Source organism: Portunus trituberculatus, chromosome 44, assembly GCF_017591435.1.
Source record: "Portunus trituberculatus isolate SZX2019 chromosome 44, ASM1759143v1, whole genome shotgun sequence".
Taxonomy (NCBI): Eukaryota; Metazoa; Arthropoda; class Malacostraca; order Decapoda; family Portunidae; genus Portunus; species Portunus trituberculatus.
Window position 1 is genome coordinate 22,004,472 of NC_059298.1, and position 13,368 is coordinate 22,017,839.

A 13,368-nucleotide genomic window follows, 5' to 3' on the forward strand; every position below is an offset into this window, starting at 1 on the left:
GTTTACCAGAAAATGGAATGATGATTGAGAATATTGGTTAACTCTTGCATTAGAAAAGTGGACAGAATAGGGGTGAGAGAAAGTAGTCTTGTGCAGCAAGGCTGTGGAAGGGAGAAAAGCAGTTAGCAAAATCAGAAGAGGAGTTAAGATGAAAATAGCAGTAAAATGTAATAAGAGATGAAACATTGCAGTAATGAGAAAGAGGATGAAGATAGTCAGCAAACAGCTGTTGATAAGATGAAAAGTTTTTTATTCTACCTTGTCTCAAAGAGTAGTATAAGTAGAACCCCCCAAACATATGGTGAATAAGGCCCCTGCACAGTTAGCAGCCAGTGGATGATTCAAAAGAGTGTGGTCAATGCACACACTGATGCAACATAAAGCTTTGGATAAGAATAGATAATTAGATAGGGAACAGGTAAGATCAATTTCACCAGTAGTCTTAGACACTTATGTTTCTGTGAGATGATGAGTTTAAGTAGAGAAAAGGTGATACTCCACAAATTAAAAATTAGATGCAAAGCCAATATGTTGCAAAAGTTTTTGAAGAAAAGATGTGGATGCTATTCAGACATTATGGGTTGATACCAGAAATGCTATCCAACCAGGTGATATTTTATGGTCCCTTGCCCTAGATGGAGACTCTGAGCCTGGTATAGAACTTGTCATTTCAAAAAGTTCATTTTGAGCAAAGGGAGCATGTGTTAGCTGCATGCAGAGCTATGCAAAGAGGATTGCCTTTAGAGCAGGTTGTGAGTACTGCCTTGTGTTGTGAGACAAAGGGAAATGTTGCAGGTAAGTCAGAAATAGGTCATAGACAAATTCACAGCATCCACCAGTGCATCTGCAAAACTTCACTGGGAGGAATTTTAGGTGTCTACTGCCTCTCCCTGTTATACATGTAATATCCAGGAAACAACAATGAGAATACATTTATCAATGAGGCTGTCTCAACCTACATTGCACACCCAGCTATCATCCAATGGTAAGTGTTTAAAGATGCTAACTCTTGACATTAGTACAACATGAGAACCTCTACTACCATATGCACATCCATCTAAGAAACTTGAGTTTTAGAAACAAGGATTCAGTTATTTCTGATAGTAAATTTAAAATCACTTTTAAACTTGAGTTGCAGGAACAATTATTCTGTTATTTCTGATAGTAAATTTATAGTTACTTTTAATACTGTTTGAAGAATACAAAGACTTTTCAAAGTATCTGAAAATGTGAAAAAAACTTAGATTTCTAATAATAATTATTCAAATAAAAATACACCAAAATACTGTACTGGAATTTACTCTACTACAAACAATGAATAAGAATACTCCATCCACACCTTCCCAACTATAATAAATAATGCACATAAAGCACTGGCAACCATCTAAGCAGTTAAAATAGATATTTTAGAAAAGAAAATCAGCTTACCTATATCTCTGCTCTTGTCTGTATGAGCTGGACATACAAGAGCTACACTTTTCAAATCCATCAAGGCGCCTGCACTCATTGCACAAGGGAAGTGATACTGCAGCTGACAACCTGTTGCCTGAAAAATATATCCTGGCTGTAATCAATTTAAATGCAAATTGAATTACTCACATGGAATCATAAATCCATCTGCTACTAAAAAGGTGTGAAAAATCAAAACAAAGAATTTTATTCTGCCAAAGCAGCTACATGAAGTTCCAAACTTCACTATAAGATATGCACTGTGGGTCCAACACTACAGTGTGAGAGACAGGCCACTGTTGTTTGTTGTGCTGTGCAATTATCATTTAACAATTTTGCATCTTTTGCAAATATAATTTTTATTGCTGTTTCTATTATCCTTTTATTTCATTTCATTACATAACTCGTTGTCATAATGAAATTATTTTCTTGCATGTCACTCTGTGTAATAGAGCACCAAATAATTCTGTTCACAGTCATTCTGGAGGGGGGGATGTTTGGCAAAAAACCAGCAGCTTTCTTATTCATAAAAACATAACTTGCCAACCAGCTCATCATAAATGAGAAGTTTGAAGACATAAAAAAAAAAAAAAAAAGATATGTGATGAGTCCATATGAGCAAGATTAAAGTCTAGAAAATTGCAGAAGAAACTACAGTGGTACATTAATTTCAATGGCAACTCATGTATAAGCACTGCAAAACTATAGTACCCCCTACTTTAGCTCAATATTATCAACATTCAACATGATGAGTCTGTTTTTCTCTACTTCTTTCTCTTTTCTTTTACATCATACAATCTTTAGGTTTAATATCAATAGCCACCCCTTAGCTTGTGAAAAAAATGCAAAAAACAATGTATACAACTGAGAGAATCACAGTTTTAGCAATGCGGTTTTTGGCTGTTATGTGCCTGCAAGATAGGAAGCGGCACATAGGTGCGAGAGAGCACTGTTCCTCTGCCAGTGCAAAGTCATCAATCCTCTGGTATGTTGGTGGAAGGCAATGTTTCTTTTTGAGTCTGCATGTGTTGTGGTTGCATTGTGAGTACCATTTTCTTTAATGTATAAAGTGTAGAATTCAGGGTCATATCTGCTAAAAGGTCCACTTTTAAGAGAGTAAAGACAAAACTAAGACCTTTCTGTTGAATAAATTAGTTGTTAATTAGTTGATGAAGGCATTGAGAAAAAAATCTTTGGGATCTCATCCCTCACATGCATGCAAAATTTTTATAAACAATTTCCCCCCCCCCCCCACCAATACGTAAAAGACTTCGAGGAGTAAACTTTCTTTTTAAATATTTGTTTTCCTCCAGCCTCAAGTGGCATAGGTGATGTTGAACCTACACATGAATGTATACACTAAAGAGAGGACACCAGCAAAGCTGCAATGTCTGTCAGTCACCACTTGACTTTCCCAGGCAGAGGATGTGTACTGCTGGAGACAACCTGCACTCCTAAGAAATTATTTTGTGAAGTCTTGTGACTTTTTTTCTGATGTCTTTCATCTTGAATTCCTTCAGAATTTCTATGAGATGCAGAATGATATTCTTGGCCCATTCAAATTTATTTGCTAAAACTGTCTCATTCATCTTGTAGCACGCATCACACGAGCTCATGTCCTCTCACTCTGATGCCTTGTGCAACAGTGCATAGGGACATCACACGGATACCCACCATAAGTGGGCTGGCATCACTGGGATGTGTTAAAAACATTAAAAATCAACACACCCCAACAACACTACACGCATGTTTGTCAGTAAGGTATATGAGCCTTTAGGACCATCAATCTCCTCCTCACTCTCATCATAATCATTACCATTACTGTTAGACATAGAATCAACAATGTATGAAAGACAGACAAACTACTATCAGCATCAAATCAGGCAGGGGAGAGGGTTTTACAGAAATTATCTATTGTTTTATAATTGGCTGACAAGTGAATGAGGTGGAATCAGGGATCCTCTGCCTCTCACAAAATAAAGTTTTAAACTCTCATTGTGTAAAACACACAGCCTGGTGTTTAATTAGATGATTGTCCAGGTGAGCAGTGACATCCCTGATGCATTAACATAGTGGAGATTCATAAATTTCTTTTAAAGTACATACTAGTATCAACAACATATTCTCATTACATTTTCAAATGAAATGAACATTTAAACTGCTCAAAAGAAAATCATGAAGAAAGATGCCCTTTACACAAATGGTGAAGAATGATTTTAAAATTATTCTCTAGTCAGTACCCTAAGTACTCAAACAATAAACATCAGATGAAAACAAATTAAGGTAATATTCTTTTATTTTATCAAAGAACAAAATGAAGTGAACAGACCAATAAACAAATCTAGGAATAGAAAATGCAAAAAACTTGTGAAACAGAACTGTCAAGACCAATACAGAATAAAGATTTAAAATTAGTACGACAAAATAAAACTAAACAAGAAAATGCAACAGAAGATAGTTACAATAATATGGTAGAATGTGAAGTTGAATAAGTTAAGATAAAAAAAAATATATATATATATATATATATATATATATATATATATATATATATATATAGGGGATCCTCGCAATTGACGGGGTTAAGGATGTTTTTCATTGGTCGAATCCGCGTTTATTCGAATTATGAAGCACTTTTCCCCATAAGATACTGAAGAATTTTGGGGGAAAGGGACCAATCTCCAACCTAAATCCCCTTCAATACATCACTATAACCTCTAGAAAACACTAACTTAAGACTAAATCAATACTATTAAAGGCTTCATTTATATCTAACTTTTTTTATTAAACACATTAGGGTGCTGTACAATACATTTTTGGAAATAAAAACACTTGCAGCGGTCTTGCGGTACTTGTCCCAGTTCTTCCAAATTGTTGATACTGTTGATCTAGGGACACCCATTTGCACTGCAATGACACTGTGAGCTATACCTGCCTCACACTTTCTTATAAGCTCAAGCTTATCTTTGAAAGACAGGAAATTGTGCTTCTTAGGGCTGGGGCTGGAGGTGGCTTTCCGTCGTCTTGAGTCAGACAAAACGCGTTAATATTTAGTGAAATTAAGATCTATGGTTTCTAATTAACACTTTATAATAAAATTAATTTTCTTGTTAATTGGAATGATACTATAATCTCAAGTCAATAGCATCTTGATAAGTAGATGTAAACATATTTGTACATATATATTTTTTGTCTTGGCCTAACAGTGAAAAGTAATTCAGTTAATTGTTTACATTTCTCTGGGACTGCAACGTTCCAAGGCAGAACTTCCAAGGATCAAATGGCTAAGATGAGCAACTCTGTTGTTTATGAGTGGACAAAGCTGTCTGAAGAGTTTCTAATAGGGAGCATTAAAGGCCAAAAATAGCAACGGAAAAATAGCAACGGCTTGCTGGGATGGAAGGGGCCACCATGTTTGTTTACAGTTGACAAACGCGACAAAGGCGGAAGCAAGCTTGTGTGTGACGACCAGCATCAACAAAAGTTGAGTCTTCAGAAAGTTGACAGAAAAAGTTGACAGAAAAGTGCTAGTGTGATGCTGTCTTAAACAACACACAGGGTAGCATCAGTTTACACTTACTGACTGCCAGGTTTGCAGCGAATTTGACGAGGTGGGTTGCGTGCAAGATACAAATGTCGAATTGGCAGGTCAGTCGGTCGAACCTTGAGGATTTGGTATTAACTGAGTTCGAATTGGTGATAATGTCAAATGAGTTGAGACGAGGATCCCTCTAAAAACACACACACACACACACACACACACACACACACACACACACACACACTGAGGAAGTGGTTCATAACCCAGAAAAGTACAGCAAGAAAGGACTAAAGAAACTTACATATGAGCGAAATGTAATGTATTCCAACATAAATGGAGTGATATCGGGGATTTTAGAACTCAACGATTACTTGAGGGACAAGAACCCAGATATTGTGGGTCTTACTGAAACAAAACTGAGAGAGGGAGAAGACCTGATGATGGTTGGAGAAGGAAATATAACGTTTGGAAAAGAAATAGAGTAGGTAAGATGGGAGGAGGAGTGATGTTGCTGGTTAAAAAGATATAAAGGTGGATCAAGTGAAAAAGGTATGGGAAAGGCAGAAGTGCTAAAGATCAGAGCAGAAACTAATGAAGGAAAAAGAGGCACTACATAGTGGTGTACGTACCACCTAAGACAAATGCATGGTCAGTACAGGAATATGAAGAAATGATAAGTGATACAGGAACATGTCTGGAAGAAATGTTGGGTGGCTGTGAACGAACTATAATGATGGGAGATTTTAATTGTAAAGAGGTGTGTTGGGAGGACTGGTCAATGGAAGGATCAGAGACAACATGGGGAAATACACTATTGACACTGGCAATGGAAAATGTGTTAACTCAGTGGGTCAAAGAAGATACTAGGTTTGGAGGAGAGGGAGCATCGTCAAGACTGGACTTGGTCTTTAGTACAGAGCCAATGGTCATTGAGGAGATGAGGGTGGAGTGCCCTTTAGCAAAGAGTGATCATGCAGTTTTGGAGTTCAAGGTGATAGACGAAGAGAAATCTAGAAGAAATGAAGAATATAAAGTGGGAAGATGGAATTATGCCAAGACAGATTTTGGAAACCTAAAGAAATTCTTTCAAGAGACAAATTGGATGAAATTCAAGAGTGCTAAGGAGCAAATGAAAAGTGGAAGGAATTTATAAAAATATACAAAGAAGGTGAGAAAAATTTGTACCAATAAGACAACATAGAGAAGTTGGAAAGCAGGACTGGTTTAACGATAGATGTGAAAAGGCTAGAACAAGAAAAGAGGATGCATGGAAGAGGTGGAGAAGGAAAAGACGGATTAAGCAGTGGGAAAGTTACAAAAGAGCAAGAAATGAATATGTGTTGATTAGAAGAGAAGAAAGAAAGAAACAAGAAAAGGATATAATTGATAAATGTAAAGACCAACCAAGGCTTTTTACAGACATGTGAACAACAACATCAAAAATAGAGAAAGTATTGAAAGTTTAGAAGTAAATGGAGTATGCAGTGAAGATCCCAGGAAATGGCAGAGGCTATGAATGGATGCTTTCGGAAGGTATTCACAAAGGAGACTGCTTTTGACAAACCACTGGTAATGGAACAGAAAGGGATTATGAAGGAGTTTCAAGTAACGGTGGAGGAGATCAAGAACATGATGGGGAGTTTAGAAGTGAGAAAAGCTGTGGGACCTGATGGGGTATCAGGATGGATTTTAAGAGAATGCAGGGAGCAATTGGCAGAAAAAGTTTGTGAAGTAATTGATGCCTCATTAAGGGAAGGTGTAGTGCCCCAAGACTGGAAAAGAGCTAACATTGTCCCAATCTATAAATCAGGTAACAAGAGAGACCCATTGAACTATAGACCAGTGTCACTTACAAGTGTGGTAGCTAAGATGTGTGAGAGGGTGGTGAAGACTAGATGGACAGACTTCTTGGAGAAAAATGACATACTTTGTGAGTGTCAATTTGGTTTTAGGAAAGGGCGTTCATGCACGACAAACCTGATATGTTACTATTCGAGGGTGATAGATGTAATACAGGAAAGAGATGGTTGGGCTGATGGAATATATCTGGATTTAAAAAAGGCCTTTGATAAGGTACCACACCAGAGACTGATCTGGAAACTTGAAATGGTAGGAGGAGTGCATGGCAGTTTACTAAAATGGATGGAAGACTTTTGGTAGGAAGAGAAATGAGAACAATAATTAAGGACAGACCATCAGAATGGGGATTGGTGGAGAGTGGAGTTCCACAGGGATCAGTGTTGGCACCAGTAATGTTCGCAGTCTACATAAATGACATGGTGGATGGGGTGTCCAGTTATGTGAGCCTATTTGCAGACGATGCAAAATTGTTAAGAAAAGTGAGATGTGACAAAGATTGCGAACTACTCCAGGAAGACTTGGACAGAATATGGAAATGGAGCTGTACATGGCAAATGGAGTTCAACACGACAAAATGCAAGAAAATAGAGTTTGGCAAGAGTGAAAGAAGAATCAGGAGTATGTACAAGATAGGAAATGAAGACATAAAACCAGTCATGAAGAAAAAGACCTTGGGGTGACAATTACCAATGACCTATCGCCAGAGAGACATATAAACAAAATAATTGGAGAAGTATTGAACTTATTGAGGAACATAAGAGTGGCGTTCGTATATCTAGATGAAGAAATGATGAAGAAAATAATTACTGCAATGATAAGACCGAGGCTTGAATATGCAACAATACAGTGGGCTCGAACTTAAAGAAACACATAAGGAAACTAGAGAAAGTACAGAGGGCTGCAACGAAAATGGTGCCTGACTTAAGAGATTTGACTTATGAAGACAGACTGAAAAGAATGCAACTTCCAACCCTGGAAAACAGAAGAGAAAGGGGAGACCTGATAGCAATATACAGAGTGATGATTGGCATGGAAAAAATGGATAGGGAAGATCTGTGTATGTGGAATGGAAGAATGTCGAGAGGGCATGGGAAAAAACTAAAATGGCCACTTATAGGAGAGATGTGAAAAAATATAGCTTCCCTCATAGAAGGGTGGAAGCATGGAATAGTTTAGACGTGGAAGTGGTCAACGCAAGGAATATTCATGATTTTAAGAAAAAGCTGGACATTAATAGATATGGAGACGGGACAACACGAGCATAGCTCTTTTCCGTATGTTACAATTAGGTAAATACAATTAGGTAAATACACACACACACACACACACACATATATATATATATATATATATATATATATATATATATATATATATATATATATATATATATATATATATATATATATATATATATATATATATATATATATATATATATATATATATATATACAATATATATATATATATATATATATATATATATATATATATATATATATATATATATATATATATATATATATATATATATATATATATATATATATATATATATATATATATATATATATATATATATATATATATATATATATATATATATATATATATATATATATATATATATATATATATATATATATATATATATATATATATATATATATATATATATATATATATATATATAAGTAAAGGAAGTGATATATCTATAAGATAATTTTGTAAGATACAATTATGAAATTTTTTTCATCTACTTTCCAATTTCTGACTACTGAAGGTCACTCATGTTCATACATCTAAAAAAAAATTTACACAGTGTATCCGTAAAAAAAAAAAAAACCAATGATGTTATAAGACAGTGGTGTACATATTAACATTTGAATCATCACTGCAAACATACAAATAACAGTACTAACCTTGCATAGCAGAGTGGCACCAAATTTTTTACACTGGACACATCTCTGACTTGCTCCAGCAACAACTGCTCGATCCACATGTGTAATTGTGTCATCATTGGTGAGCTCAACACTTGATGACCATAATGCACACATGTAGTGTACATAGCAGTGACCTGAAATAAATGTCAGCAGGTTTGTTATTAATAATAATCAAAAGGCCATTTCATTTCATCTCCATAATGGACAGTAATTATGAACAAGTCAAAACAAATCATGGTCTACATTTCTGTATGTTTACAATATTGAGATTACAGAAAGAGGAAGGAATAACTAATTTCTCCAAGAACATTTGTCTTAGCTACCATCTCTTCAAAAGAGAGCACAGGAACAAAATGTCATACCCTGCTTTATTATTGGAATGAAAGTACAAAGGATGGGATACCATTCTCTTCACTCTATTCCTTAGTTCTGCTTTTCAATACATGGTTGCAATGTTCTTTTAAGAGGTCATATCTTTTTCTCATTTTCTTCATTTATGCATAAATTTTCTATGAAGCAAAAAATGAAAAAAAGGAAACTATCTATATATTAATGTAAAAAATAATTTTATAAGTTTTGCAATACAATTACTTCTGTAATTTTTTTATAAAATTTCGGCAACAAATAAAAAGTTACTTGAAAAACCCAAAAACAAAAAGTTGGAACACAGTAACAAGCTGCATACATTAGGGTTCACCGATGGTACCAATAATGTTTCATATATATTAATGATATACAAGAGGGCTTGAGTAGCTAAATAAATTTGTTTGCGGATTATGCAAAACTCTTGAGAATAATAAGAACAATGAACAATGTATTGAATTGCAGAGATATTGATAAAACATGTGAATGGAACCAAGAGTGGAAATTAGAATTTAATACCAAGGAATACCATATGATGGGAATGGATAAAATTAACAGAAGACTTAAGTGGGAATACAAAATATGAGAAGAAATAATAAAGAGGAAGGAAGAGAAAAGACCTGGGAGTGGTTATACAAGACACCCTGACTCCAGAAAGACACATAAATGGGCTATTTGCTTCAACATACAAGTTATTCTTACCTCATTTCTTATTCCATCCATTCAAGTTACTGTATATAATGAATTATCACTATCAAAACAAGTTGGTAATATCCTACAAGCTTAGATGCAGCACATGATTGGTGAATATGAAAGAGTACACAAATCCTTTGATGGACAATAGCTCAGGCAAAGGGATATAGAGATAAAAAAATAAATAAATAAAAAAAAAAATCACACTGTACAAGTTATCGTTAAATTGTGTTACAAGGAAAGACTATCAGACTCCTATGACAACACAACTGGCTTATTCCTGATATCTGGCAGAACTGAGACCATATAAACATTTACAAAAGTTTGCAAAGCAAGAGTGTATAAAATTAAAGGCTATATATACATGAATATTCATACAACTGATCTCACTGAACTTACCAGTTGGTTCAAATAACATTGATATATTGGGAAGTTCTGTGTGTCCAACAAGAGATATTTCATCAACAGGTTCTGGTAAAATTTCTCCTACTTGTTTTCTTGGTGATTTTCCTTTGTCTCTGTAAAAAAAAGAAAGATCTATTATACAACATATGAAGCTATCAGAAAACAGCAGACCAATGTTTTTCTTTAACAGAAACATACCTGCAAATACTAATAGTTAACAATAACTGTTGATAATCAACCAAAGTCCATGCACAGGGCTGTAACAATAATACTTATTCAATTCTATAATTTACTTGTAAATATGGGCATAACAATGCAATGCCATTGCTCACCACTTTTTTTTTTTCCCAATCTATTCTTAAGGAGAAAATTGTAAACCATCGACATCTCATCAGAAATATCCATTTTTTCATAATTTGGTCATAATTTTCGCCATTACTCGTCCTATTGCTGTTCACACCTACCTTGTGTTTTTAATTTTCAGAATAAACAAGCATAAACATGAATCATGCATTCCAAACCAGGCTCTGAAAACTTCTGGAAGGATACAGAGAGCTCCAGAGTGCACTATAGCATGGTTATGACATCCCTCATGATTCAGGCAAACTCAGTTGGGAGAGGTAATACCCTTACCCTCCCATGTGAGGGAGACAATGTTGATAAACAAACCTCCTATATGACTCTGTGGCCTCTCTTCTCTCTCCTCTTGCTTACTTAAAACTTGATTTCTTCTATTAATATTATATACAGCATCTAGTACAGAATCATCAGCAAATTATTCTCTTATGAAAAGTGCAGCCAGTCTCCTGTGGGCAGCCATCTTTATATGCTCCCAAGTGCAACGGCTGATAAACTCAAGTAATGGGTGGTCAGGATGTAGGAGTTCATGTTCCATGGAATGCCATAGTAACACTGCAGTGTGTCCTGACGTCATGACCTCCTCCACCCCATTACCTATGGTGGAAACCAACACTTTCTCACAGCATGTGTCACTATCAAAGTTCAGCATATATTGCAATTTGTTTATATATATATATATATATATATATATATATATATATATATATATATATATATATATATATATATATATATATACTTGCACTCCTAGAGACAGTACTGTAATATGGAGTTTGGTACAGCATGATACTAAGTGTTTTATACAAAGAAATACAAGGTATGAAATGCTGAACAACTCGTTTCACATACCATATTTTACAGCTTGCAAGATGCTGCATCTTGGAAGACGCACTCTAATATTTGAAAGAAATTTCTAAGAAAAAAAAAGACATTGCAAGTTTTCTTGCTTCTATGATTATGATTTTTGTACTAACAGCAACCCCCAAGTTTCTGTGTTCCATTATCCATGTACACAAGTCTTTTTCTAACCGTGGGCATTTTGCTGGTACTTGACATAAATTGTGCTTTGTCTTGTTTCCAACTTCACTCAATTCTTCTTCTTGTTTCCTACTATGCCGAATAATTTTCTCAGTAGGTGGTGGTCCTAAGTGTCTTTCTGCTGCTCTTTTACCATGTTCTTTGGCATATCGTACAACTTGTAGCTTGTATACGATAATATAACTAAACCATTTCGATATACTAGCCATGGGTGATAATTTCCAGGACAAAAAAGCTTGATATGTGTGACTGTCTGGTGGTAACTGATATACAGTAATACTCCGCTTAACGAACGTTCGTTTAACGAATTTCCGGTTTAACGTACTATATAAAGTTAGACCAAAAATCCACATAACGTACAACCACATCCGTTTTAGTAAATTTTCCAGGTTTGGATTTGCCGGGTGAGGGACCGAACGCGGTAGTTTCGCTGTGATTGGCTGGCTCCTCGCCTCTGTCTCTAGCGCTCCTGGAGCTGGATCCAAATTCTTTAACAACGTCAGAGCAACCTCTTGCAGCGAAATGGCATCCATGAACTCTTGGAGGGACAGTGACAAAGTTGCTTTCGGGTTGCTCTGAGGTTGCTGGGAACACCACCTCTCGAGGTGGTGTTACTGTCTTATATATGCATTTATGTTCACAAAACATTTCTATTAGCTTTTTACAAACCTTGCCCCAAGAAAGGATTGTTTTGTAATGCATAAAGTGAAATCTTACATGGAACACCAAAAAATAAAGCAGAGATGAGATGAGCCACAGACGAAGTGGGAGACTCGTGGCCACTCGGCCGCTTCTTCTTGTGACCCTTTTGCTTGCTTGTTACTTTCATCATGATGTTTATGTTTTCACTCATCTCTTGCCTGCTATAATGGATATCATATCTTAGTATTCATATACGCTCATGCCACGAGGATAACCTTGACTCCGTGGCACTGAGTGATAGTGAATTACTAATGAAATACTGTGGTATTTCATTAATAATTCACTGTAACTCAGTGCCACAGAGTTGAGGTTATCCTCATGGCATGAGCGTATATGAATACTAAGATATGATATCCATTATAGCAGGCAATAGAGGAGTGGAAACAAATATCATGGGGAAAGACAACACGCAGGCTAAAAGGGTAACAAGAAGAAGAAGCGGCCGAGTCACTGCGAGGCTCCCGCTTCGTCTGTGGCTGATCTCATCTCTGCTTTATTTTTTGGTATTCCATGTAAGATTTCACTTTATGCATTACAAAACAATCCTTTCTTGAGGGCAAGGTTTGTTAAAAGCTAATAGAAATGTTTTGTGAACATAAATGCGAGAATGTGAAATAATTTGTACATAGCTCCTCTAACTTCCAATGACTCATATGACATCATAAAAGTAGTGGTAAACCGGTGGCCCAACATGCTGCCAAACGTGTATATATATATATATATATATATATATATATATATATATATATATATATATATATATATATATATATTTTTTTTTTTTTTTTTTTTTTTTTTTTTTTTTTTTTCCCATGTGGTATGTTGGGGACCAGCCTAGAACGCATTCCCCCTATTTCCATTATTTCCTACGGGAAAATTACGTCTGCTTAACGAATTTTCACTCTACGAACAGCTTTGACACCCCCTATCTTGTTTGTTAAGCAGAGTATTACTGTATTTCATGACATAAAAGTGTGAGCAAATCTTTTATACAGTAAAAGTCCTCAATTTC

At 35.4% G+C, this 13,368-nt stretch overlaps 1 protein-coding gene across 1 annotated transcript in view; it reads right to left on the reverse strand.

Annotated features, from left to right (window-relative positions):
• Positions 1–13,368, reverse strand: part of LOC123518657 (histone-lysine N-methyltransferase 2C-like) — a gene marked incomplete in the record, with an annotated part of 371,622 nt that overhangs the window by 308,968 nt on the left and 49,286 nt on the right. Inside the window, 3 exon segments of the mRNA XM_045279595.1 lie at positions 1,429–1,546; positions 8,775–8,929; positions 10,251–10,369. Of these exon segments, the coding sequence (XP_045135530.1) occupies positions 1,429–1,546; positions 8,775–8,929; positions 10,251–10,369 (392 nt within the window).